This window comes from Scyliorhinus torazame, chromosome X (genome assembly GCF_047496885.1).
Source record: "Scyliorhinus torazame isolate Kashiwa2021f chromosome X, sScyTor2.1, whole genome shotgun sequence".
In the NCBI taxonomy this organism is placed as follows: domain Eukaryota; kingdom Metazoa; phylum Chordata; class Chondrichthyes; order Carcharhiniformes; family Scyliorhinidae; genus Scyliorhinus; species Scyliorhinus torazame.
This window is the reverse complement of record NC_092738.1, coordinates 24619335-24645338: the sequence shown is the minus strand read 5'-3', so window position 1 is coordinate 24645338 and position 26004 is coordinate 24619335. Positions and strand designations below refer to the sequence as shown.

Sequence of the window (26004 nt, the reverse complement as noted above, 5' to 3'; positions counted from 1 at the left end):
GTGAGACCCACAGCACAGAGCCCACCCAGTGAGGAGACCCACAGCACAGGGCCCACCCAGTGAGGAGACCCACAGCACAGGGCCCACCCAGTGAGACCCACAGCACAGGGCCCACCCCGTGAGGAGACCCACAGCACAGAGCCCACCCAGTGAGACCCACAGCACAGGGCCCACCCAGTGAGGAGACCCACAGCACAGAGCCCACCCAGTGAGGAGGCCCACAGCACAGAGGCCACCCAGTGAGACCGACAGCACAGGGCCCACCCAGTGAGACCCACAGCACAGGGCTCACCCAGAGAGGAGACTCACAGCACAGGGCCCACCCAGTGAGAACTACAGCACAGAGCTCACCCAGTGAGACCCACAGCACAGGTCCCACCCAGTGAGACCCACAGCACAGGGCCCACCCAGTGAGGAGACCCACAGCACAGGGCCCACAGAGTGAGGAGACCCACAGCACAGGGCCCACCCAGTGAGACCCACAGCACAGGGCCCACCCAGTGAGTCCCACAGTACAAGGCTCACCCAGTGAGTCCCACAGCACAGGGCCCACCCAGTGAGTCCCACAGCACAGGGCCCAACCAGTGTGGAGCCCCACGGCACAGGGCCCACCCAGTGAGACCCACAGCACAGGGCCCACCCAGTGAGACCCACAGCACAGGGTCCACCCAGTGAGACCCACAGCACAGGGCCCACCCAGTGAGACCCACAGCACAGGGCCCACCCAGTGAGACCCACAGCACAGGGCCCACCCAGTGAGGAGACCCACAGCACAGAGCTCACCCAGTGAGACCCACAGCACAGGGCTCACCCAGTGAGACCCAAAGCACAGGGCTCACCCAGAGAGGAGATCCACAGCACAGGGCTCACCCAGTGAGACCCACAGCTCAGAGCCCACCCAGAGAGGAGATCCACAGCACAGGGCCCACCCAGTGAGACCCACAGCACAGGGCCCACCCAGTGAGGAGACCCACAGCACAGGGCCCACCCAGTGAGGAGACCCACAGCACAGAGCCCACCCAGTGAGGAGACCCATAGCACAGGGCCCACCCAGTGAGGAGACCCACAGCACAGGGCCCACCCAGTGAGGAGACCCACAGCACAGGGCCCACCCAGTGAGACCCACAGCACAGGGCCCACCCAGTGAGACCCACAGCACAGGGCTCACCCAGAGAGGAGACTCACAGCACAGGGCTCACCCAGAGAGACCCACAGCACAGGGCCCACCCAGTGAGACCCACAGTACAGGGCCCGCCCAGAGCGGAGACCCACAGCACAGGGCCCACCCAGAGAGACCCACAGCACAGGGCCCACCCAGTGAGACCCACAGCACAGGGCCCACCCAGTAAGGAGACCCACAGCACAGGGCCCACCCAGTGAGACCCACAGCTCAGGACCCACCCAGAGAGACCCACAGCACAGGACCCACCCAGTGAGACCCACAGCACAGGCCCCACCCAGAGAGACCCACAGCACAGGGCCCACCCAGTGAGAACCACAGCACAGGGCCCACCCAGTGAGGAGACCCACAGCACAGGGCCCACCCAGTGAGACCCACAGCTCAGAGCCCACCCAGAGAGGAGACCCACAGCACAGGGCCCACCCAGTGAGGCCCACAGCACAGGGCCCACCCAGTGAGACCCACAGCACAGAGCTCACCCAGAGAGGAGACCCACAGCACAGGGCCGTCCCTGTGAGACCCGCAGCACAGAGCTCACCCAGTGAGACCCACAGCACAGGGACCACCCAGAGAGACCCACAGCACAGGGCCCACCCAGTGAGGAGACCCACAGCACAGGGCCCACCCAGTGAGGAGACCCACAGCACAGGGCCCACCCAGTGAGGAGACCCACAGCACAGGGCCCACCCAGTGAGGAGACCCACAGCACAGGGCCCACCCAGTGAGGAGACCCACAGCACAGAGCCCACCCAGTGAGACCCACAGCACAGGGTCCACCCAGTATGGAGACCCACAGCACAGGGCCCACCCAGTGAGGAGACCCACAGCACAGAGCCCACCCAGTGAGACCCACAGCACAGGGCCCACCCAGTGTGGAGACCCACAGCACAGGGCCCACCCAGTGAGGAGACCCACAGCACAGAGCCCACCCAGTGAGACCCACAGCACAGGGCTCACCCAGTGAGACCCACAGCACAGGGCCCACACAGTGAGGAGACCCACAGTACAGGGCTCACCCAGAGAGGAGACCCACAGCACAGGGCCCACCCAGTGAGACCCACAGCACAGGGCTCACCCAGTGAGACCCACTGCACAGGGCCCACCCAGTGAGACACACAGCACAGGGCCCACCCAGAGAGGAGACCCACAGCACAGGGCCCACCCAGTGAGGAGACCCACAGCACAGGGCCCACCCAGTGACGAGACCCACAGCACAGAGCTCACCCAGAGAGACCCACAGCACAGGACCCACCCAGTGAGACGCACAGCACAGGGCCCACCCAGTGAGACCCACAGCTCAGAGCCCACCCAGAGAGGAGACCCACAGCACAGGGCCCACCCAGTGAGGCCCACAGCACAGGGCCCACCCAGTGAGACCCACAGCACAGAGCCCACCCAGTGAGGAGACCCACAGCACAGGGCCCACCCAGTGAGACCCACAGCACAGGGCTCACCCAGAGAGGAGACTCACAGCACAGGGCCCACCCAGCGAGATCCACAGCACAGGGCCCACCCAGTGAGACCCACAGCACAGGGCCCACCCAGTGAGACCCACAGTACAGGGCCCGCCCAGAGCGGAGACCCACAGCACAGGGCCCACCCAGAGAGACCCACAGCACAGGGCCCACCCAGAGAGACCCACAGCACAGGGCCCACCCAGTGAGACCCACAGCACAGGGCCCACCCAGTAAGGAGACCCACAGCACAGGGCCCACCCAGTGAGACCCACAGCACAGGCCCCACCCAGAGAGACCCACAGCACAGGGCCCACCCAGCGAGAACCACAGCACAGGCCCCACCCAGTGAGGAGACCCACAGCACAGGGCCCACCCAGTGAGACCCACAGCTCAGAGCCCACCCAGAGAGGAGACCCACAGCACAGGGCCCACCCAGTGAGGCCCACAGCACAGGGCCCACCCAGTGAGACCCACAGCACAGGGCCCACCCAGTGAGGAGACCCACTGCACAGGGCCCACCCAGTGAGGAGACCCACAGCACAGGGCCCACCCAGTGAGGAGACCCACAGCACAGGGCCCTCCCAGTGAGACCCGCAGCACAGAGCTCACCCAGTGAGACCCACAGCACAGGGACCACCCAGAGAGACCCACAGCACAGGGCCCACCCAGTGAGGAGACCCACTGCACAGGGCCCACCCAGTGAGGAGACCCACAGCACAGGGCCCACCCAGTGAGGAGACCCACAGCACAGGGCCCACCCAGTGAGGAGACCCACAGCACAGGGCCCACCCAGTGAGGAGACCCACAGCACAGAGCCCACCCAGTGAGACCCACAGCACAGGGCCCACCCAGTGTGGAGACCAAAAGCACAGGGCCCACCCAGTGAGGAGACCCGCAGCACAGAGCCCACCCAGTGAGACCCACAGCACAGGGCCCACCCAGTGTGGAGACCCACAGCACAGGGCCCACCCAGTGAGGAGACCCACAGCACAGAGCCCACCCAGTGAGACCCACAGCACAGGGCTCACCCAGTGAGACCCACAGCACAGGGCCCACACAGTGAGGAGACCCACAGTACAGGGCTCACCCAGAGAGGAGACCCACAGCACAGGGCCCACCCAGTGAGACCCACAGCACAGGGCTCACCCAGTGAGACCCACAGCACAGGGCCCACCCAGTGAGACACACAGCACAGGGTCCACCCAGAGAGGAGACCCACAGCACAAGGCCCACCCAGTGAGGAGACCCACAGCACAGGGCCCACCCAGTGACGAGACCCACAGCACAGAGCTCACCCAGAGAGACCCACAGCACAGGACCCACCCAGTGAGACCCACAGCACAGGGCCCACCCAGTGAGACCCACAGCTCAGAGCCCACCCAGAGAGGAGACCCACAGCACAGGGCCCACCCAGTGAGGCCCACAGCACAGGGCCCACCCAGTGAGACCCACAGCACAGAGCCCACCCAGTGAGGAGACCCACAGCTCAGGGCCCACCCAGTGAGACCCACAGCACAGAGCCCACCCAGTGAGGAGACCCACAGCACAGGGCCCACCCAGTGAGGAGACCCACAGCACAGGGCCCACCCAGTGAGACCCACAGCACAGGGCCCACCCCGTGAGGAGACCCACAGCACAGAGCCCACCCAGTGAGACCCACAGCACAGGGCCCACCCAGTGAGGAGACCCACAGCACAGAGCCCACCCAGTGAGGAGGCCCACAGCACAGAGGCCACCCAGTGAGACCGACAGCACAGGGCCGACCCAGTGAGGAGACCCACAGCACAGGGCCCACCCAGTGAGGAGACCCACAGCACAGGGCGCACCTAGTGAGGAGACCCACAGCACAGGGCCCACCCAGTGAGGAGACCCACAGCACACGGCTCACCCAGAGAGACCCACAGCACAGGGCCCACCCAGTGAGGAGACCCACAGCACAGGACCCACCCAGTGAGGAGACACACAGCACAGGGCCCACCCAGAGAGACCCACAGCACAGGGCCCACCCAGTGAGGAGACCCACAGCACACGGCTCACCCAGAGAGACCCACAGCACAGGGCCCACCCAGTGAGACACACAGCACAGGGCCCACCCAGTGAGGAGACCCACAGCACAGAGCCCACCCAGTGAGACTCACAGCACAGGGCCCACCCAGTGAGGAGACCCACAGCACAGGGCCCACCCAGTGAGACCCACAGCACAGGGCCCACCCAGTGAGACCCACAGTACAGGGCCCACCCAGTGAGACCCACAGCACAGGGCCCACCCAGTGAGACCCACAGCACAGGGCCCACCCAGTGAGACTCACAGCACAGGGCCCACCCAGTGAGGAGACCCACAGCACAGAGCCCACCCAGTGAGACCCACAGCACAGGGCCCACCCAGTGAGACCCACAGCACAGGACCCACCCAGTGAGGAGACCCACAGCACAGGGCCCAACCAGTGTGGAGACCCACAGCACAGGGCCCACCCAGTGAGGAGACCCACAGCACAGGGCCCACCCAGTGAGGAGACCCACAGCACTGGGCCCACCCAGTGTGGAGACCCACAGCACAGGGCCCACCCAGTGAGACCCACAGCACAGGGCCCACCCAGTGAGGAGACCCACAGCACAGAGCTCACCCAGTGAGACCCACAGCACAGGGCCCACCCAGTGAGACCCAAAGCACAGGGCCCACCCAGTGAGACCCACAGCTCAGAGCCCACCCAGAGAGGAGATCCACAGCACAGGGCCCACCCAGTGAGACCCACAGCACAGGGCCCACCCAGTGAGGAGACCCACAGCACAGGGCCCACCCAGTGAGGAGACCCACAGCACAGGGCCCACCCAGTGAGACCCACAGCACAGGGCTCACCCAGAGGGGAGACTCACAGCACAGGGCCCACCCAGTGAGAACTACAGCACAGAGCTCACCCAGTGATACACACAGCACAGGGCCCACCCTGTGGGGAGACACACAGCACAGGGCCCACCCAGTGAGACACACAGCACAGGGCCCACCCAGTGAAGAGACCCACAGCACAGGGCCCACCCAGTGAGACCCACAGCACAAGGCCCACCCAGTGAGACCCACAGCACAGGGCCCACCCAGTGAGGAGACCCACAGCACAGGGCCCACAGAGTGAGGAGACCCACAGCACAGGGCCCACCCAGTGAGACCCACAGCACAGGGCCCACCCAGTGAGTCCCACAGTACAAGGCTCACCCAGTGAGTCCCACAGCACAGGGCCCACCCAGTGAGTCCCACAGCACAGGGCCCAACCAGTGTGGAGCCCCACAGCACAGGGCCCACCCAGTGAGACCCACAGCACAGGGCCCACCCAGTGAGACCCACAGCACAGGGTCCACCCAGTGAGACCCACAGCACAGGGCCCACCCAGTGAGACCCACAGCACAGGGCCCACCCAGTGAGACCCACAGCACAGGGCCCACCCAGTGAGACCCACAGCACAGGGCCCACCCAGTGAGACCCACAGCACAGGGCCCACCCAGTGAGACCCACAGCACAGGGCCCACCCAGTGAGACCCACAGCACAAGGCCCACCCAGTGAGGAGACCCACAGCATAGGGCCCACCCCGTGAGGAGACCCACAGCAATGAGCTCACCCAGTGAGTCCCCCAGCACAGGGCCCACCCATTGAGGAGGCCCACAGCACAGGGCCCACCCAGTGAGGAGACCCACAGCACAGGGCCCACCCAGTCAGGAGACCCACAGCACAGGGCCCACCCACTGAGGCGGTCCACAGCACAGAGCACACCCAGAGAGGAGACCCACAGCACAGAGCCCACCCAGTGAGACCCACAGCACAGGGCCCACCCTGTGAGGAGCCCCACAGCACAGGGCCCACCCAGTGAGACCCACAGCACAGGGCCCACCCAGAGTGGAGACCCACAGCAAAGGGCCCACCCAGTGAGGAGACCCACAGCACAGGATCCACCCAGTGAGACCCACAGCACAGGGCCCACCCAGAGTGGAGACCCACAGCACAGGGCCCACCCAGTGAGGAGACCCACAGCATAGGGCCTACCCAGTGAGACACACAGCACAGGGCCCACCCAGTGAGGAGACCCACAGCACAGGGCCCACCCAGTGAGACCCACAGCACAGGGCCCACCCAGTGAGGCCCACAGCACAGGGCCTACCCAGTGAGACCCACAGCACAGGGCCCACCCAGAGAGGAGACCCACAGCACAGGGCCCACCCAGTGAGGAGACCCACAGCACAGGGCCCACCCAGTGAGGAGACCCACAGCACAGGGCCCACTCAGTGAGGAGACCCACAGCACTGGGCTCACCCAGTGTGGAGACCCACAGCACAGGGCCCACCCAGTGAGGAGAACCACAGCACAGGGCCCACCCAGTGAGACCCACAGCACAGGGCCCACCCAGTGAGGAGAACCACAGCACAGGGCCCACCCAGTGAGACCCACAGCACAGAGCTCACCCAGTGAGGAGACCCACAGCACAGAGCCCACCCAGTGAGACCCACAGCACAGGGCCCACCCAGTGAGGAGACCCACAGCACAGGGCCCACCCAGTGAGGAGACCCACAGCACAGGGCCCACCCAGTGAGGAGACCCACAGCACAGGGCCCACCCAGTGAGGAGACCCACAGCACAGGGCTCACGCAGTGAGGAGACCCACAGCACAAGGCCCACCCAGTGAGACACACAGCACAGGGCCCACCCAGTGATGAGACCCACAGCACAGAGCTCACCCAGTGAGGAGACCCACAGCACAGGGCTCACCCAGTGAGGAGACCCACAGCACAGGGCCCACCCAGTGAGGAGACCCACAGCACAGGGCCCACCCAGTGAGGAGACCCACAGCACAGGGCCCACCCAGTGAGGAGACCCACAGCACAGGGCCCACCCAGTGAGGAGACCCACAGCACAGGGCCCACCCAGTGAGGAGACCCACAGCACAGGGCTCACGCAGTGAGGAGACCCACAGCACAAGGCCCACCCAGTGAGACACACAGCACAGGGCCCACCCAGTGATGAGACCCACAGCACAGGGCCCACCCAGTGAGACCCACAGCACAGAGCTCACCCAGTGAGGAGACCCGCAGCACAGGGCTCACCCAGTGAGGAGACCCACAGCACAGGGCCCACCCAGTGAGGAGACCCACAGCACAGGGCCCACCCAGTGAGACCCACAGCACAGAGCTCACCCAGTGAGGAGACTCACAGCACAGGGCCCACCCAGTGAGACCCACAGCACAGGGCCCACCCAGTGAGACCCACAGCACAGGGCCCACCCAGTGAGGAGACCCACAGCACAGGGCCCACCCAGTGAGGAGACCCACAGCACAGAGCTCACCCAGTGAGACCCACAGCACAGGGCCCACCCAGTGAGGCCCACAGCACAGAGCCAACCCAGTGAGACCCACAGCACAGGGCCCACCCAGTGAGGAGACCTACAGCACAAGGCCCACCCAGTGAGACCCACAGCACAGGGCCCACCCAGTGAGACCCACAGCACAAGGCCCACCCAGTGAGGAGACCCACAGCACAGGGCCCACCCCGTGAGGAGACCCACAGCAATGAGCTCACCCAGTGAGTCCCCCAGCACAGGGCCCACCCATTGAGGAGACCCACAGCACAGGGCCCACCCAGTGAGGAGACCCACAGCACAGGGCCCACCCAGTCAGGAGACCCACAGCACAGGGCCCACCCACTGAGGCGGCCCACAGCACAGAGCACACCCAGAGAGGAGACCCACAGCACAGAGCCCACCCAGTGAGACCCACAGCACAGGGCCCACCCTGTGAGGAGCCCCACAGCACAGGGCCCACCCAGTGAGACCCACAGCACAGGGCCCACCCAGAGTGGAGACCCACAGCAAAGGGCCCACCCAGTGAGGAGACCCACAGCACAGGATCCACCCAGTGAGACCCACAGCACAGGGCCCACCCAGTGAGGAGACTCACAGCACAGGGCCCACCCAGTGAGACCCACAGCACAGGGCCCACCCAGTGAGGCCCACAGCACAGGGCCTACCCAGTGAGACCCACAGCACAGGGCCCACCCAGAGAGGAGACCCACAGCACAGGGCATCCCCAGTGAGGAGACCCACAGCACAGGGCCCACCCAGTGAGTAGACCCACAGCACAGGGCCCACTCAGTGAGGAGACCCACAGCACTGGGCTCACCCAGTGAGGAGACCCACAGCACAGGGCTCACCCAGTGTGGAGACCCACAGCACAGGACCCACTCAGTGAGGAGACCCACAGCACAGGGCTCACCCAGTGAGGAGACCCACAGCACAGGGCTCACCCAGTGTGGAGACCCACAGCACAGGGCCCACCCAGTGAGGAGACCCACAGCACAGGGCTCACCCAGTGTGGAGACCCACAGCACAGGGCCCACCCAGTGAGGAGACCCACAGCACAGGGCCCACCCAGTGTGGAGACCCACAGCACAGGGCCCACCCAGTGAGACCCACAGCACAGGGCGCACCCAGTGAGACCCACAGCACAGAGCTCACCCAGTGAGACCCACAGCACAGGGCCCACCCAGTGAGACCCACAGCACAGGGCTCACCCAGTGAGGAGACCCACAGCACAGCGCTCACTCAGTGAGGAGACCCACAGCACAGGGCTCACCCAGTGAGACCCATAGCACAGAGCCCACCCAGTGAGGAGACCCACAGCACAGGGCCCACCCAGTGAGGAGACCCACAGCACAGAGCCCACCCAGTGAGACCCACAGCACAGGGCTCACCCAGTGAGGAGACCCACAGCACAGGGCCCACCCAGTGAGGAGACCCACAGCACAGGGCCCACCCAGTGAGGAGACCCACAGCACAGGGCTCACGCAGTGAGGAGACCCACAGCACAAGGCCCACCCAGTGAGACACACAGCACAGGGCCCACCCAGTGATGAGACCCACAGCACAGGGCCCACCCAGTGAGACCCACAGCACAGAGCTCACCCAGTGAGGAGACCCACAGCACAGGGCTCACCCAGTGAGGAGACCCACAGCACAGGGCCCACCCAGTGAGGAGACCCACAGCACAGGGCCCACCCAGTGAGGAGACCCACAGCACAGGGCCCACCCAGTGAGGAGACCCACAGCACAGGGCCCACCCAGTGAGGAGACCCACAGCACAGGGCCCACCCAGTGAGGAGACCCACAGCACAGGGCTCACGCAGTGAGGAGACCCACAGCACAAGGCCCACCCAGTGAGACGCACAGCACAGGGCCCACCCAGTGATGAGACCCACAGCACAGGGCCCACCCAGTGAGACCCACAGCACAGAGCTCACCCAGTGAGGAGACCCACAGCACAGGGCTCACCCAGTGAGGAGACCCACAGCACAGGGCCCACCCAGTGAGACCCACAGCACAGAGCTCACCCAGTGAGGAGACCCACAGCACAGGGCCCACCCAGTGAGACCCACAGCACAGGGCTCACCCAGTGAGGAGACTCACAGCACAGGGCCCACCCAGTGAGACCCACAGCACAGGGCCCACCCAGTGAGGAGACCCACAGCAATGAGCTCACCCAGTGAGTCCCCCAGCACAGGGCCCACACAGTGAGGAGACCCACAGCACAGGGCCCACCCAGTGAGGAGACCCACAGCACAGAGCCCTCCCAGAGAGGAGACCCACAGCACAGAGCTCACCCAGTGAGGAGACCCACAGCACAGAGCCCACCCATTGAGGAGACCCACAGCACAGAGCCCACCCAGTGAGGCGGCCCACAGCACAGTGCTCACCCAGAGAGGAGACCCACAGCACAGAGCCCACCCAGTGAGACCCACAGCACAGGGCCCACCCTGTGAGGAGCCCCACAGCACAGGGCCCACCCAGTGAGACCCACAGCACAGGGCCCACCCAGAGTGGAGACCCACAGCAAAGGGCCCACCCAGTGAGGAGACCCACAGCACAGGATCCACCCAGTGAGACCCACAGCACAGGGCCCACCCAGTGAGGAGACCCACAGCATAGGGCCTACCCAGTGAGACACACAGCACAGGGCCCACCCAGAGTGGAGACCCACAGCAAAGGGCCCACCCAGTGAGGAGACCCACAGCACAGGGCCCACCCAGTGAGGAGACCCACAGCACAGGGCGCACCCAGTGAGGTGACCCACAGCACAGGGCCCACCCAGTGAGGAGACCCACAGCACAGGGCCCACCCAGTGAGGAGACCCACAGCACAGGGCCCACCCAGTGAGGTGATCCACAGCACAGGGCCCACCCAGTGAGGAGACCCACAGCACAGGGCCCACCCAGTGAGGAGACCCACAGCACAGGGCCCACACAGAGAGTCCCACAGCACAGGGCCCACCCAGTGAGGAGACCCACAGCACAGGTCCCACCCAGTGAGACCCACAGCACAGGGCCCACCCAGAGAGGAGACCCACAGCACAGGGCCCACCCAGTGAGGAGACCCACAGCACAGGGCCCACACAGTGAGGAGACCCACAGCACGGGGCCCACCCAGTGAGGAGACCCACAGCACAGTGCTCACCCAGAGAGGTGACCCACAGCATAGGGCCCACCCAGTGAGACCTATAGCACAGGGCCCACCCAGAGAGGAGACCCACAGCACAGGACCCACCCAGTGAGACCCACAGCACAGGGCCCGCCCAGTGAGACACACAGCACAGGGCCCACCCAGTGAGGAGACCCACAGCGCAGAGCTCACCCAGAGAGGAGACCCACAGAACAGGACCCACCCAGTGAGACCCACAGTACAGGACCCACCCAGTGAGACCCACAGCACAGGGCCCACCCAGTGAGACCCACAGCACAGGACCCACCCACTGAGACCCACAGCACAGGGCCCACCCAGTGAGACACACAGCACAGGGCACACCCAGTGAGGAGACCCACAGCACAGAGCTCACCCAGAGAGGAGACCCACAGCATAGGGCCCACCCAGTGAGACCTATAGCACAGGGCACACCCAGTGAGGAGACCCACAGCACAGAGCTCACCCAGAGAGGAGACCCACAGCACAGGGCCCACCCAGAGAGGAGACCCACAGCACAGGACCCACCCACTGAGACCCACAGCACAGGGCCCACCCAGTGAGACACACAGCACAGGGCCCACCCAGTGAGACCCACAGCACAGGGCCTACCCAGTGAGGAGACCCACAGCACAGGGCCCACCCAGTGAGGAGACCCACAGCACAGGGCCCACCCAGTGATACACACAGCACAGGGCCCACCCTGTGGGGAGACACACAGCACAGGGCCCACCCAGTGAGACACACAGCACAGGGCCCACCCAGTGAAGAGACGCACAGCACAGGGCCCACCCACAGCACAGGGCCCACCCAGTGAGGCCCACAGCACAGGGCCCACCCAGTGAGACCCACAGCACAGGGCCCACCCAGTGAGGAGACCCACAGCACAGGGCCCACCCAGAGAGGAGACCCACAGCACAGGGCCCACCCAGTGAGACCCACAGCACAGGGCCCACCCAGTGAGGAGACACACAGCACAGGGCCCACCCAGTGAGACCCACAGCACAGGGCCCACCCAGTGAGGAGACCCACAGCACAGGGCCCACACAGTGAGACCCACAGCACAGGGCCCACCCAGTGAGACCCACAGCACAGGGCCCACCCAGTGAGGCGACCCACAGCACAGGGCCCACCCAGTGAGGAGACCCACAGCACAGGCCCCACCCAGTGAGGAGACCCACAGCACAGGGCCCACCCAGAGAGACCCACAGCACAGGCCCCACCCAGTGAGGAGACCCACAGCACAGGGCCCACCCAGTGAGACCCACAGCACAGGCCCCACCCAGTGTGGAGACCCACAGCACAGGCCCCACCCAGTGAGGAGACCCACAGCACAGGGCCCACCCAGTGAGACCCACAGCACAGGCCCCACCCAGTGTGGAGACCCACAGCACAGGGCCCACCCAGAGAGACCCACAGCACAGGGCCCACCCAGAGAGGAGACCCACAGCACAGGGCCCACCCAGTGAGACCCACAGCACAGGGCCCACCCAGTGAGGCGACCCACAGCACAGGGCCCACCCAGTGAGACCCACAGCACAGGGCCCACCCAGTGAGACCCACAGCACAGGCCCCACCCAGTGAGGAGACCCACAGCACAGGGCCCACCCAGTGAGGAGACCCACAGCACAGGGCCCACCCAGTGAGACCCACAGCACAGGCCCCACCCAGTGAGGAGACCCACAGCACAGGGCCCACCCAGTGTGGAGACCCACAGCACAGGGCCCACCCAGTGAGACCCACAGCACAGGCCCCACCCAGTGAGACCCACAGCACAGGGCCCACCCAGTGAGGAGACCCACAGCACAGGGCCCACCCAGTGAGGAGACCCACAGCACAGGCCCCACCCAGTGAGGAGACCCACAGCACAGGGCCCACCCAGTGAGACCCACAGCACAAGGCTCACCCAGAGAGACCCACAGCACAGGGCCCACCCAGTGAGGAGACCCACAGCACAGGGCCCACCCAGTGAGACCCACAGCACAGGGCCCACCCAGTGAGACCCACAGCACAGGGCCCACCCAGTGAGGAGACCCACAGCACAGGGCTCACCCAGAGAGACCCACAGCACAGGGCCCACCCAGTGAGGAGACCCACAACACAGGGCCCACCCAGTGAGACCCACAACACAGGGCCCACCCAGTGAGACCCACAGCACAGGGCCCACCCAGTGAGACCCACAGCACAGAGCCCACCCAGTGAGACCCACAGCACAGGCCCCACCCAGTGAGGAGACCCACAGCACAGAGCCCACCCAGTGAGACCCACAGCACAGGCCCCACCCAGTGAGGAGACCCACAGTACAGGGCCCACCCAGTGAGGAGACCCACAGCACAGGCCCCACCCAGTGAGGAGACCCACAGCACAGGCCCCACCCAGCGAGGAGACCCACAGCACAGGCCCCACCCAGTGAGGAGACCCACAGTACAGGGCCCACCCAGTGAGGAGACCCACAGCACAGGCCCCACCCAGTGAGGAGACCCACAGCACAGGCCCCACCCAGTGAGGAGACCCACAGTACAAGGCCCACCCAGTGAGACCCACAGCACAGGCCCCACCCACAGAGGACCACACTAGGGGAAATAGGACAGGGGCCACAGAGCCCATTGCTAACACCGAATGCAGCAGCCATCGGTATCCCTGTTGGCAGGGACGGCTGGTGAGGATAGAGGCTCCCCACATCACAGGCTGTGTGCCAGTCACTGATGGGGACAGGGAGGCAGTGCGGGCCACATCATCTTGATGGGAGAGGGGGCACATGTTGAGGGTGGCGCAGCAGTACAGCTCAGGATGACCATGTAACCTGGTGGCATTGGATGGTCAATGGAATCCTCACCTTGCTAACATTCTGTGTCCCACCCCCACCGGAGTGGCAGTGCCAAGTTGCCTGGGTGCCAGCAGGAGTGCCAAGATACCGCCCAGAGCCCGACCACCCAGGAGGCCTCTGATGGCCTGGGAGACCCTCACCCCAGGTGCCGTTACGCCTGGTCCACGTTTGCGTGGACCAGTACTAAAATATTCCACGGCGAGGTCGCACGAGCGTTTGATTGCGGACCTCGATAGAATCGAGCGGCGACATATTTAAATGAGGCTGGCTGCTCACTTAAATGTGCAAATCTGGGTCCCGCCCAGAAACGTCGCTGGTGCAAAAACTCAGCGACGGTTTCATGGATAAAGCACCCCTTCAACAGAGAAGCAAGTCACACAAACCCCAAGGTTACAGGCTTGAGTCATCGGTGTTAAATTAGCTGGGGTACTGGCGGGAGTCTCCCATTCCCCAGCGGGGACCGGAGGCGGGATTCTATCTTCCCGCCACTTGTCAATGGGATTTGCCATTGAAACCACCCCCACGTCGCCCGGGAAACCCACGGGCGGAGGTGCACTGCCAGTGGGAATAGTGAATCCTGACATCTGGAGAATCCCGGCCATTCTATTTGGCATGAAGAAATCGGCACTTGGCTGGAATATAGAACATACAGTGCAGAAGGAGGCCGTTCGGCCCATCGAGTCTGCACCGACCCACTTAAGCCCTCGCGTCCACCCTATCCCCGTAATCCAGTAACCCTTCCTCACCTTTTTGGTCACTAAGGGCAATTTATCCTGGCCAATCCACCTAACCTGCACGAATTTGGACTGTGGGAGTAAACCGGAGCACCCGGAGGAAACCCACGCACACATGGGGAGGATGTGCAGACTCCGCACAGACAGTGACCCAGCGGGGAATCGAACCTGGGACCCTGGAGCTGTGAAGCAACGGTGCTAACCACTGTGCTACCGTGCTGCCCTCTTGTGCTACCGTGCTGCCCTAGGATATGGCAAAGCTGCTGGCTCCCTTGTAGCCACAGCTCATCATGCGTCTTAACCCTCAGCAAGGATGGAGAGAAAAAGTGTCCTTGAAAGAGCGTCTCAATGTGGTGTGTCATGTATTCTGCTGCTGAGCGGTGGCATGTAAGCTAATGCCTGTCGTAAAGACTTTGGCTCCGCTGTTCGCGGAGGCAGAGAACAGGGTTAAGGTGGTTCCCAAAAGAGGGAGGGTCAACAGAATTCTCATGCACTTCCTGGAGGCCAGGAAGTTGGAGGAGTATTAGCATATAGATGGAAAAAAGGTTGTCCACTCCCATCTCGTCACAATACTTCCTATTCCTCATAACGTCATTGGGGACACACAATAGCTTAAACCTGCCCTGGTTCTCAGTCCTGGGTGGGCCGTACGTAGTCTCGTATCGCAGCTGCCTTATCAGCTGGATTCAAACCAACACATTATTTAAATGCTTTTTAAAATCTCAAATCTCTGATCATTTTGCATTCTGTCCTGATGCAACTCCACTGATTTTTTGGAATACCTCGTACTTGCTTAAAAAGATTAAGTTAGTTGCGGAACTGGGTCAAACAGAAGAATTCCCTGCTTTTAATGCTTATGTCTAATGAAAACAGCAACAGATCTGCCAAACAAAGCATCCAGGAATTGTCTCGCTATACAGAAGGGAAAATTACAAATGTTCCTCCTTGTACATTGTCCTGGTTGGTGTGCAAATCCTCTCCTTATCCCACCAACAAATATCTGGCGGTTCCTTTTTCAGTAAGGGAAACATTAGCTGTGGGAACAGAGAATCATAGAATCCCTACAGTGGAGAAGGAGGCCATTCGGCCCATTGAGTCTGAACCGACCCTCTGAAAAAGCACCCTACCAAGGCCCCCAACCTATCCCCGTAACCCCACCTAACCCGCACTCCCCTGGACACTAAGGGGCAATTTATCATGGCTAATCCACCTAACCGGCACAACTTTGGACTGTGGGAGGAAACCGGAGCACCCGGAGGAAACCCACGCAGACACAGGGAGAGCGTGCAGACTCCGCACAGACAGTCACGGGTCCCTGGCGCTGTGAGGCAGCAGTGCTCACCACCGTGCCGTCCCTTAATTCCCCTTAAAGAGGGCCACTTTAAACTTCCCACATCATTTTACAAGCTGCAAAATTAAGAATTTGGGCCTTTTGAGGACTGCCATTGTGCTGGATCTACAAAGATGACTTCATATATTATTTTTCCCTTGCTGCTATTTATAAATTGAGGTATTTTCTGTTTTTCATTTTCTGTCTCCTTTCCTCTGTACCCAGCCCCCTCCCTATTTTATACAATGCTTTGGCTGAAAGGCAACCTGGGTCAGGCCCTCCCGAACCTTCTGACAACCATGTACACAAGTACAACACGTGCAGCATCCCCCACTCGGACCACTGCCTGCCTCTACACGAAGCAGCTCGCTCTGCTTCATCCCGTCGATCAAAGCAACAGAGTGAGAGTGTGATGAAGATTTGAATCTTCATTCGAAGGCGCTGCTGAGTGAAATACAGCTCTCTCAATCACTTTCCGGGGGGGGGAAAGAGAGGGAAAAAAAATAAGCAAGCCGGAATTCTTACCTGTCTATGTTCTTTCTCCTCTGCAATCAGCGCTGACTGTGGTTTGCTGCCCAGCATTCTACACTGCCAGGTCAGGCAAGGACAGAACTCAGCCAGAGTGTTGAACAGGGGACTATAGCTTTGAACAATGCTGAGATCGTTACAGATGATAGACTCCGAAGAACCATTTTATTGAGAGTGAGGCTGAGCTGGTATTATTTTCCCCTCGCACTCACACTATCTTGGCCAATGAGACAAGTGGTCAATCAATCAGGCAGTGACATGGTTACCCTGATATCTGCTATCAGGTGGTGCACTTCAATGGAAGCGCTCAACTTCAGGGGCTCAGTAGGTAGGAAATCATGGACAAGATATCCCGGCTTCTGTTCTCCCCGGCCGTTGTGCTTGAATTGACTTCACTTTGAAGCTAACAGAAACAAAGAGAGATCCTAGGGCAGATTGGGACAGTTTTCTGACTCGGGCACCATGGGTGGGATTCTCCCATCCCGCGGCAGAGTGTCCACGCCGACGTGAAGGCCGTCGCGTTTTCTGACGGTGTGAACGGGTCGCTGCCAGGGGTAATTCTGGCCCCAACAGGGGGCCAGCACGGCGCTGGAGCGGTTCGCGCTGTTCCAGCTGCCGATCCCGGCGCGAACACGGCGCCGCGGGATCCGCGCACGCGCAATGGCGCCGGCGCCAACCCCGACGCAACATGGCGCAGGGCTACAGGGGCCGGCGCGTTGGAAAGGAGGCCCCCGGCCAGAGAAGCCGGCCCGCCGATCGGCGGGCCCCGATCGTGGGCCAGGCCGCATCGGAGGCCCCCCCCTCCCCCACCGGGGTCGGCTCCCCCCCCCGCCCCCCCCCCCCACCCACCGGGATCGGCTCCTCCCCCCCCCCCCCCCCACCACAGGCCGCCACCCGACCCTTGCACGCAGCGTTCTCGCTGGCTCAGAGCAGGAGTGGACGTCGCCGGCGGGACTCAGCGTTTCCACGACGGCCGCCCGGCCACCAATGGCGCCGATTCTCCGCTCTGCAGAGAATCGCGTGCCGGCGTGGCCCGGTCACGGGGATTCTCCGGTCCGGCCCCGGGCTGAGAGAATCCCGCCCCTAGCATTCGAATGAAACACTCGGGTCAAATCGAGATTAGGAGATTTTTCCAATCCCCCAATGAAGATGGATGTTAAAAATGACTATTTACATAATTGCTCCTGGAATTCCAATGCAGTTAAAGTGGGAACTCGGGAGAATCTCTGCAGACAGTCCAATAATTAGTCACAACTCCCGAGAGCACCAGGGTGATTTTCTTTTGAAAAGATAGTATCCAGATAGTATAATTCAGTACCAGGTTGGAAGGTGGCGCAGTGGTTAGCACTGCTGCCTCACGGCACCAAGGACCCGGGTTCGAATCCCGGCCCTGGGTCACTGTCCGTGTGGAGTTTACACATTCTCCCTGTGTCTGGGTGGGTTTCGCCCCCACAACCCAAAGATGTGCAGGGTAGGTGGATTGGCCGCGCTAAATTGCCCCTTAATTGGAAAAAAAGAATTGGATACTCTAAATTTTAAAAATAAATAAATAAATAATTCAATGCCATGGGTGGCACGGGGGTTAGCACTGCTGCCTCACAGCGCCAGGGTCCCCGGTTCGATTCGGGCCTCGGGTGACTGTACGGAGTCTACACGTCCTCCCCGTGTGTGCGTGGGTTTCCGTCCGGGTGCTCCGGTTTCCTCTCACAGTCCAAAGATGTGCAGGTTAGGTGGATTGGCCATGATAAATTGCCCCTTGTCCAACGACCACCCTAACTAGGCCTACTCCCCTACCCTATCCCTGGGGTTACAGGGATAGGGTAGGGGAGTGGGCTTAGTTAGGGTGCTGTTTCGGAGGGTCGGCGCAGACCCGATGGGCCGAATGGCCTTCTGCACTGTAGGGATTTCTATGATTCTTCTGTGATTTAGTCAGTGTTGAAGTCTGGACAGTTATGTACTCAGCCAGTGCACACTTGGAACTGGTTAAAGAATGTCCAAACCCCGACAGCCAGCGGAAAGGAGGAGGGTTTCATCAGATTGCACCTCGTGTTTAGCTGGCTGTTCCACCCCAAATCCATCCTCCTGAAGGTGATGGCACAGTTTGAGGTTACGGTTCAATGTATGCTGGATGTATGTCTGTGTGGACCATTCACAATCCCAACCGAGCAAAGGGTCAGCTGGATATTGATCTGACCTCTCCCTCCATGTCCAAGCACACATGTTTTATTCAGCAAAGAGTCCAAGACACAGATTAAGAATTGAAACCTTAGTTTCTATTTGCCACCCCCCCCACCCAACATTCTTTCCTAATCCAAGGTTCAGGGGCGGGATTCTCCCCTATCCGGCGGGGCGGGGGGTCCCGGCGGGACGGAGTGGCGGGAACCACTCCGGCGTCGGGCCTCCGCACCTTTAGGGGCCAAGCCGTCACCTTGAGGGGCTAGGCCCCACGCCGGAGTGGTTGGCGCGCCGCCAGCCGGCGGGAAAGGCCTCTGGCGCCACGCCAGCCGGGGGCGAAAGGACTTCGCCGGGCGGCGGAAGTTGGCGCATGCGCGGGAGCGTCAGCGGCTGCTGACGTCACCCCCACGCGTGCGCAGTGGGGGGGGGGGGTGTCTCTTCCGCGTTGGCCATGGTGAAGACTGTGGCCGAGGCGGAGGGAAAAGAGTGTGCCCCCCACGGCACAGGCACCCCCCGGGGCCAGATCGCCCCGCGCCCCCCCCCCCCCCCCCCCCCCCCCACCCACCAGGACCCCGGAGCCCGCCCGCGCCGCCTAGTCCCGCCGGGAAGAGAGGTGGTTTGATTCACGCCAGAGGGACCAGGATAAAACCAGCGGGACTTCGGCCCATCGCGGGCCGGAGAATCGGGGGGGGGGGGGGGGGGGGGGGGCCGACCGGCGCGATTCCCGCCCCCGCCGAATATCCGGTGCCGGAGAATTCGGCAACCGGCGGGGGCGGGATTCACGCCAGCCCCCGGCGATTCTCCGACCCGGCGGGGAGTTGAGATCAATTGTAGCGCTCCTCCACTGCTCCAGATGACTTTTAAAGGGATCTGACCTGGGGCACGCTCAGCTGATTGGCTACCTCACTGGATAGATTCATTAACCCAGTGGCTACAATCTCAGAACCGATACTGCCTAGGTTTTTATTGGGAAGGAGAAATGCCAGTAGGTTCAACAGGTTAAAAAGAAGTGTCTGTTCTGTGTCAGGGCAAATTTTACATCAAGGATAGATCTCTATCACCTTCTCATATACCTCAGATGCCAGTCAGCATAACTTGCCAGCATCACATACCATTCACATACATATCAAGATTCTCAGAGCAAATATGCCTCGTAAAACTGCTTTTGTCAGCGCCGTGCGGTTAATCTCGAAATATTTTCATTGTGATTGCAACTTGCTGCAAACAAACCACTGTGGGGTCTGGGGAAACATGCTTTGGAATCATTGCTTTGGAAGACAAAAGGTGATGAGGCAAAACACTAATTAAGAAAAGCAAACTGCGATAAGCTGATTTTAGTTTGTCGCAGAAAGATATTTTTCGCTCTGAAATGAAAATTGAGAAATGAAGTTTATTTGAAGTGTGTCAGTAACCAAGGGACCTGCAGGTGGGGGTTCTGAAAATGTTGTCAACATAAAAAAAGTTAGGGCGGCACGGTTGCACAGGGGTTAGCACCGTTGCTTCACAGCTCCAGGGTCCCGGGTTCGAGTCCCGGCTTGGGTCACTGTGCGGAGTCTGAACGTTCTCCCCGTGTCTGCGTGGGTTTCCTCCGGGTGCTCCGGTTTCCTCCCACAAGTCCCGAAAGACGTGCTTGTTAGGTGAATTGGACATTCTGAATTCTCCCTCTGTGTACCCGAACAGGCCGGAATGTCCCCGACCCTCAGAACAGCAGCTCCCTATTGCAACGTGAATTTTTCCCCCATTTCCCATTCCAACTATCCTGAACAAGATTGCCAATTTTAAAGAAACATACATTTATTTAGCACCTTTCATGACCATAGAAGATCCTGAAGCACTTTGCAGCCAATTCAGTGGTTTTAAAAGTGTCATACTGGGAGGAGCAGCAGCCAATTTGTACACAGTAAGGTCCCACAAACACAATGATGTATATGACCAGAGATTCAGCTTTCCTGATATTGGCTTCGGGACAAACATTGACACTGAGGAGAACTCATCTGCTGTTCAGAATCGTGCTATGGGACGTTTTACATCCAACTCACAGAAGACTGGGCCTCAGTTTAACAACTCACTTAAAAGATGGCACCTCAGAGAGTGCGGCTCCCCCTCAGTACTGAATTATCAGCCTAGATTATCTGCTCAAATCTCTGGAGTGGAATTTGAGCCTCAACCACACCTCCCGAGGTGGAGTCTTACCAACTGAGTGAGCCAGAGCTGACGTTTATCACGAACCCAACTGGAGAGGGAGCATGCGGTGTTCACGGGCACTATCGAAGCCTTCCGTGCGCAGTGGGCACCGCAGGGTCTGGGGTGCTTTATCAACCCCTTTAATCACATTTTGGTTTGATGTTTTAAGTTTAATTTACTCTTTGTTTTGGTTTAAGGCAGTATTCCTTTAAGAGGCTGCTCCTGTTACTTTGTCCTTCAGTTTATTTCAATTAGTTTAATTGCTTCAATCAAAATAGTTGGACAACTTACCCCAGCGGAGGACCAAGGGGGTCGTCCAACCCAACTGCCCGCCCGCCGCTCTACCGCAGCTACATTTACAGCCGAATGTCGCTGGAGAGGGAGCATGCGGAGTCATAGAATCCCTACGCTGCAGAAGGAAACCATTTCACCCGCCGAGTCTGCACCCACCCTCCAAACACTCTACCTAGGTCCACTCACCTGCCCAACACCGCCCTACCCTCGTAACCTCACCTGCACATCCCTGGATACTAAGGGCCAATCCACCTAACCTGCACATCTTTGGACTGTGGGAGGAAACCGGAGCATCCAGAGGAAGCCCAGGCACACACGAGGTTCAGATTGGGAGATCACTATGCGAGAACCTTGGGAGCAAATCCATGTTATATCACGATAGAGATCTGGCGCTTGGATGCAGCAATAATATTGCAGCAAAAGGTCTATAGGGCAGGCTCAAGTTTGCCAATCGTCTCCTCCCGAGATATACCAACAGCCTCTGGCACCTTACCTACATGCCAATTCTCCCGTGTGCGAAGATCTGGGCTGTTATTTGACCATTCAGGTAACCTTGTAGGACTGGGCTACCCAAAGGCTTAATTATCCTTCAACAAAATATTGGTTCTCGCTGTGGATTTGACTCCACAAACTTAGATATCTTATTGCTTTTGTCAGACCAGAGAAAATTCTAACTCTTACCTGATTTCACTGAACAGTGAATGTGAGCTTTTGACTCATAATAAACCCAGTCAAATCCTGCCTCCACTGCTAAGCGAGCCAGCATGCCATATTTTGTGCGATCCCTGTCAGATGTGGTGATGTCTACTGCCCGACCCTCGTAATGCAAGGACTCCTTTGAATGATGTCCATCTTCGTCCCAGCCCTCAGTCACTCGGAGCTTCACCCCTGGCCACTGGTTCATCACAGAGATAGCAAGTGAGTTCACTTTATCCTTACAGCGCTGAAATTCAACAGAGAGAAGTATACTTGTTATTATCTGCGTGGATTGCAAAATAAAGTGGTAGTCGTGGACTGGTTTAGCTCAGACAGTTGAGTTATTCAGTACCCAAACACAGACAAAGCAACTGGTCGTTGATTGAGATGTCACTTTGCAATATCTGGTCCCCAATTGTTTTGCTAGTTTGAAATGTCTGTACCCACACCTTCACAGCACCCCTACCTCACCTCTTTTGCTGCTGACGCCCTGATCTGTGCCTTTGTCACTTGACTATTCCAATGCACTCCTGGATGACCTCCCATCTTACACCCTCCTTAAACTTGAGGCCATTCACAACTCCATGGCCTGTGTCCTATCTCACACCAAGTCTCGTTTACCCATCAGCCCCATGCTGGCTGCTCTACGTTGCCTCTTGGTTAAGCAGGGCTTTGATTTTAAAATTCTCACCTTTGTTTTCAAATCCCGCCATGATATAGCCCTTCCATATTTCGAATCTCCCCCAGCCCCACAATCTCGGTGGTCTCTGCGCTCATATTTCTGGCCTCTTGAGAATCCCCAAATTGAATTGTTCCAGCATTGGCGGCCTTGTCTTTAGCTACCCAGGCCCGAGGCTCTCGAATTCCCTCCCTAAATCTCTCTTCTTTGAAACACTCCTTAAAACTGACCACTTTGATTAAACCCTTGGTCATCTGACCTAATATTTCCTTCTATGGCTCACCGTCATGCTTTATTTTGGAATGACTTATTTTTTTAGAACCATAAAATCCCTTCAGTGCAGAAGGAGGCCATTCTGTCCACCGAGCCTGCAGCGACCCTTGAAAGCGGCCCCTCTGAAAGAGCATCTTACCTCAGCCCACTCTCTCGCCCTATCCCCATAACCCCATCTAAACTCTTTGGACACTAAAGGACAATTTAGCATGGTCAATCCACCTAATCTGCACATCTTTGGACTGTGGGAGGAAACCGGGGCACCCGGAGGAAACCCACGCACACACGGGGAGAACGTGCAGACTCCGCACAGACAGTGACCCAAGGCCGGAATTGAACCCGGGTCCCTGGCGCTGTGAGGCAGCAGTGCTAACCACTGTGAAGGGCCTTGGGCCATTTTATTGCAATGAAAGGCACTATAAAAGTTGTTGCTGTAAATTCATTGTTCAGAGTTAGCTAATCTCAGCTAATGACAGTGGAAGCACTGTAATTGGTCTCTTTTGTAAAGTCAGCTGTGGGGGGAGGGGTGCGCGGGGAGTTGGGTGAAGGCAGATTTTTAAAATTTGCTATGGGCCAACATTCATTGCCCATCCCTGAAGAGCCAATCACATTGCTGTGGGTCTGGAGTCACATGTAGGCCAGAACAGATAAGGACAACAGATTTCCTTCCCTAAAGGACTTGAGTGAACCAGATGGGTTTTTACAACAATCGACAATGGTTTCATGGTCATCATTAAACTTGTAATTCCAGATTTTTATTGAATTCAAACTTCACCCTCTGCCCTGGTGGGATTCGAACCTGAATTCCCAGAGCATTACTCTGGGTCTCTGGGTTACTGGCCCAGTGATAATACCACTACACTACTGCCTCCCCTATTTGGGCAGCAGTGCTGCCCTCGACTGCAACACTCACCGTCTCAGCCCAGACATGGCCAGTTGCCATGGCTACTTGGATGGGCTTAATCAGCAACTGTGGAACCATATCCCAGAATGAATATTTGCCTTTGAAGAAAGAAATGGGAAGGGAAGAAAGATGTAAAAATATCGGAAGAAGGAGAAAAGATGTCACGTGGAAGACAACAAGACTGTACGGGCCTAATTAATACTTTGTACGCCATGCCCCATGTGATAGCCTGAAAGTAGGCATTGCCACATACAACACAGCCAGATTATCAAGTGCCCATTCTGAATCACACAATCAGGTCGAGCCCTTCAGATCAGAACGTCCTCAAAATGACCCATTTTACTTCGAGTCCATCTCCCATTCACTAAACATCAGACAGTTAACCGAAAAGTATTTTACCATCAGGATGGCTGGGTTAGAATGATGATTCTTAGTAAAGGATTCAAGAACTATCTCCCTCTCTCTGTGAAAGATCCAATTGGAACCGTTACCATCATCCCAAATGTCACAGTCTTAAAAGGAAATGATGAGATAGGGTGGGGATGGGAATGGGGAAAATACAATTGCTCGACTATACTGAGGCAGTAAAGCAGGATTTTGACGACAATATGAAATCTGTGCTCAGGTAGTCCAACATTTTGAATATGTATAGATGTGATCATAGAACATAGAACATTACAGCGCAGTACAGGCCCTTCGGCCCTCGATGTTGCGCCGACCTGTGAAACCACTCTAAAGCCCATCGACACTATTCCCTTGTCGTCCATATGTCTATCCAATGACCATTTGAATACCCTTAGTGTTGGCGAGTCCACTACTGTTGCAGGCAGGGCATTCCACGCCCTTACTACTCTCTGAGTAAAGTACCTACCTCTGACATCTGTCCTATATCTATCTCCCCTCAATTTAAAGCTATGTCCCCTCGTGCTAGCATCCGAGGAAAAAGGCTCTCATTGTCCACCCGAAGCCCACCTTCCAACACTGATCTGCATCAGGAAGCCTTTAAATGTTTAAACAGACGATTAAAAAGTTCGGGTTATATTTTTTCCTTCCGAATATTTTGGACCGAAGGTGCCATGTCAGCACCTTGCAGCATTACAGCACATTAGTGATTCAACACATTATACCAGGATCGCAGTTCTGATTCCCTTCAATCTCCTATCCTCAGCAATTGGAGTTTGTTAAGTGGGGAAGAATTCTGAGCAGGCCATAAGTGCCCACCCACGTTCAGCAATTTGGAGAGTGAGACACCACATCACATCCCCAACAGCCAAGAAAACGACCAACTAGATGTTACCAGAACACTTCCCTCAGCTTTAGTTTTATTCCTCTCCCAGTTTTCTCCCTTAAAGCTGCCAACTCGCATCAGGTTGTGAATTCCACAAGCACTGGCTCGCCATTAATACCATACCCACAGTAGAGCCTAACGAGGGAGCCCTGGAAGGCTATCTAAAAGTGAATAAAGTCGCCACAGTCCCAGATGACCATAGGCTGCTTTCCCCTTTGAGAGGGGGAGCTGACTGGTGGTGGTTTAACCTGAGGGTCACCACACCTCAGGCGAGGGGCAAGGTTGAGAAGGTGGGACCTTCATGAATAACCTCAGCCGGTACGGGAATTGAACCCGTGCTATTGACCTCGCTCTGCATCACAAACCAGCTGTCCAGCCACCTGAGCTAAGACTATTTAACTGACAATTGATAGAGGTAGGGGTTGTGGTAGCCACCACTGATGTATTATACTGTATATATATGGGTTTTACGGTAAGGCCCCTGTACTACAGGTACGAGGGTAGATCCCTGCCTGCTGGCTCCGCCCAGTAGGCGGAGTATAAATATGTGTGTTCTCCGTACAGCAGCCATTTTGTCAGCTGCTGTAGGAGGCCACACATCTCTGTGTAATAAAGCCTCGATTACATTCTACTCTCGTCTCGTCGTAATTGATAGTGTATCAGGGGTTCACAGGGGGGTTTAATCAACGCCATATCCAGTCCTGTATCTGTCCCATATTCACTTAGCGCACCTTACAGCAAGAGCCACAGGAACAGAATTTTCTCTTGACCTCTTCAGCTGGAAGATACGGAGGTCAATTTCTGCACATGAACTGCTGCCCCTGCAAAAGTTGGTGAATGTAGTACGGGCTAGAATTGAAGCCATAATCTTCCCATCTGCAGAGCTTGACCAGGCTAACCAAATCACCAAGGGAGACGAAAACACTCCCATCAGAAGCCCAACAAGCTTTCAGTACAATATTACACCA

General features: G+C 59.0%; 1 protein-coding gene across 1 annotated transcript in view; it reads right to left on the bottom strand.

Moving 5' to 3' along the window:
- The window catches only part of LOC140405414 (sonic hedgehog protein-like), a 275699-nt gene that overhangs the window by 72320 nt on the left and 177375 nt on the right, over positions 1-26004 (bottom strand). The window contains exon 2 of the mRNA XM_072493785.1: positions 21878-22139. Within this exon, the coding sequence (XP_072349886.1) occupies positions 21878-22139 (262 nt within the window). The remainder of the gene's footprint in view (positions 1-21877; positions 22140-26004) is intronic.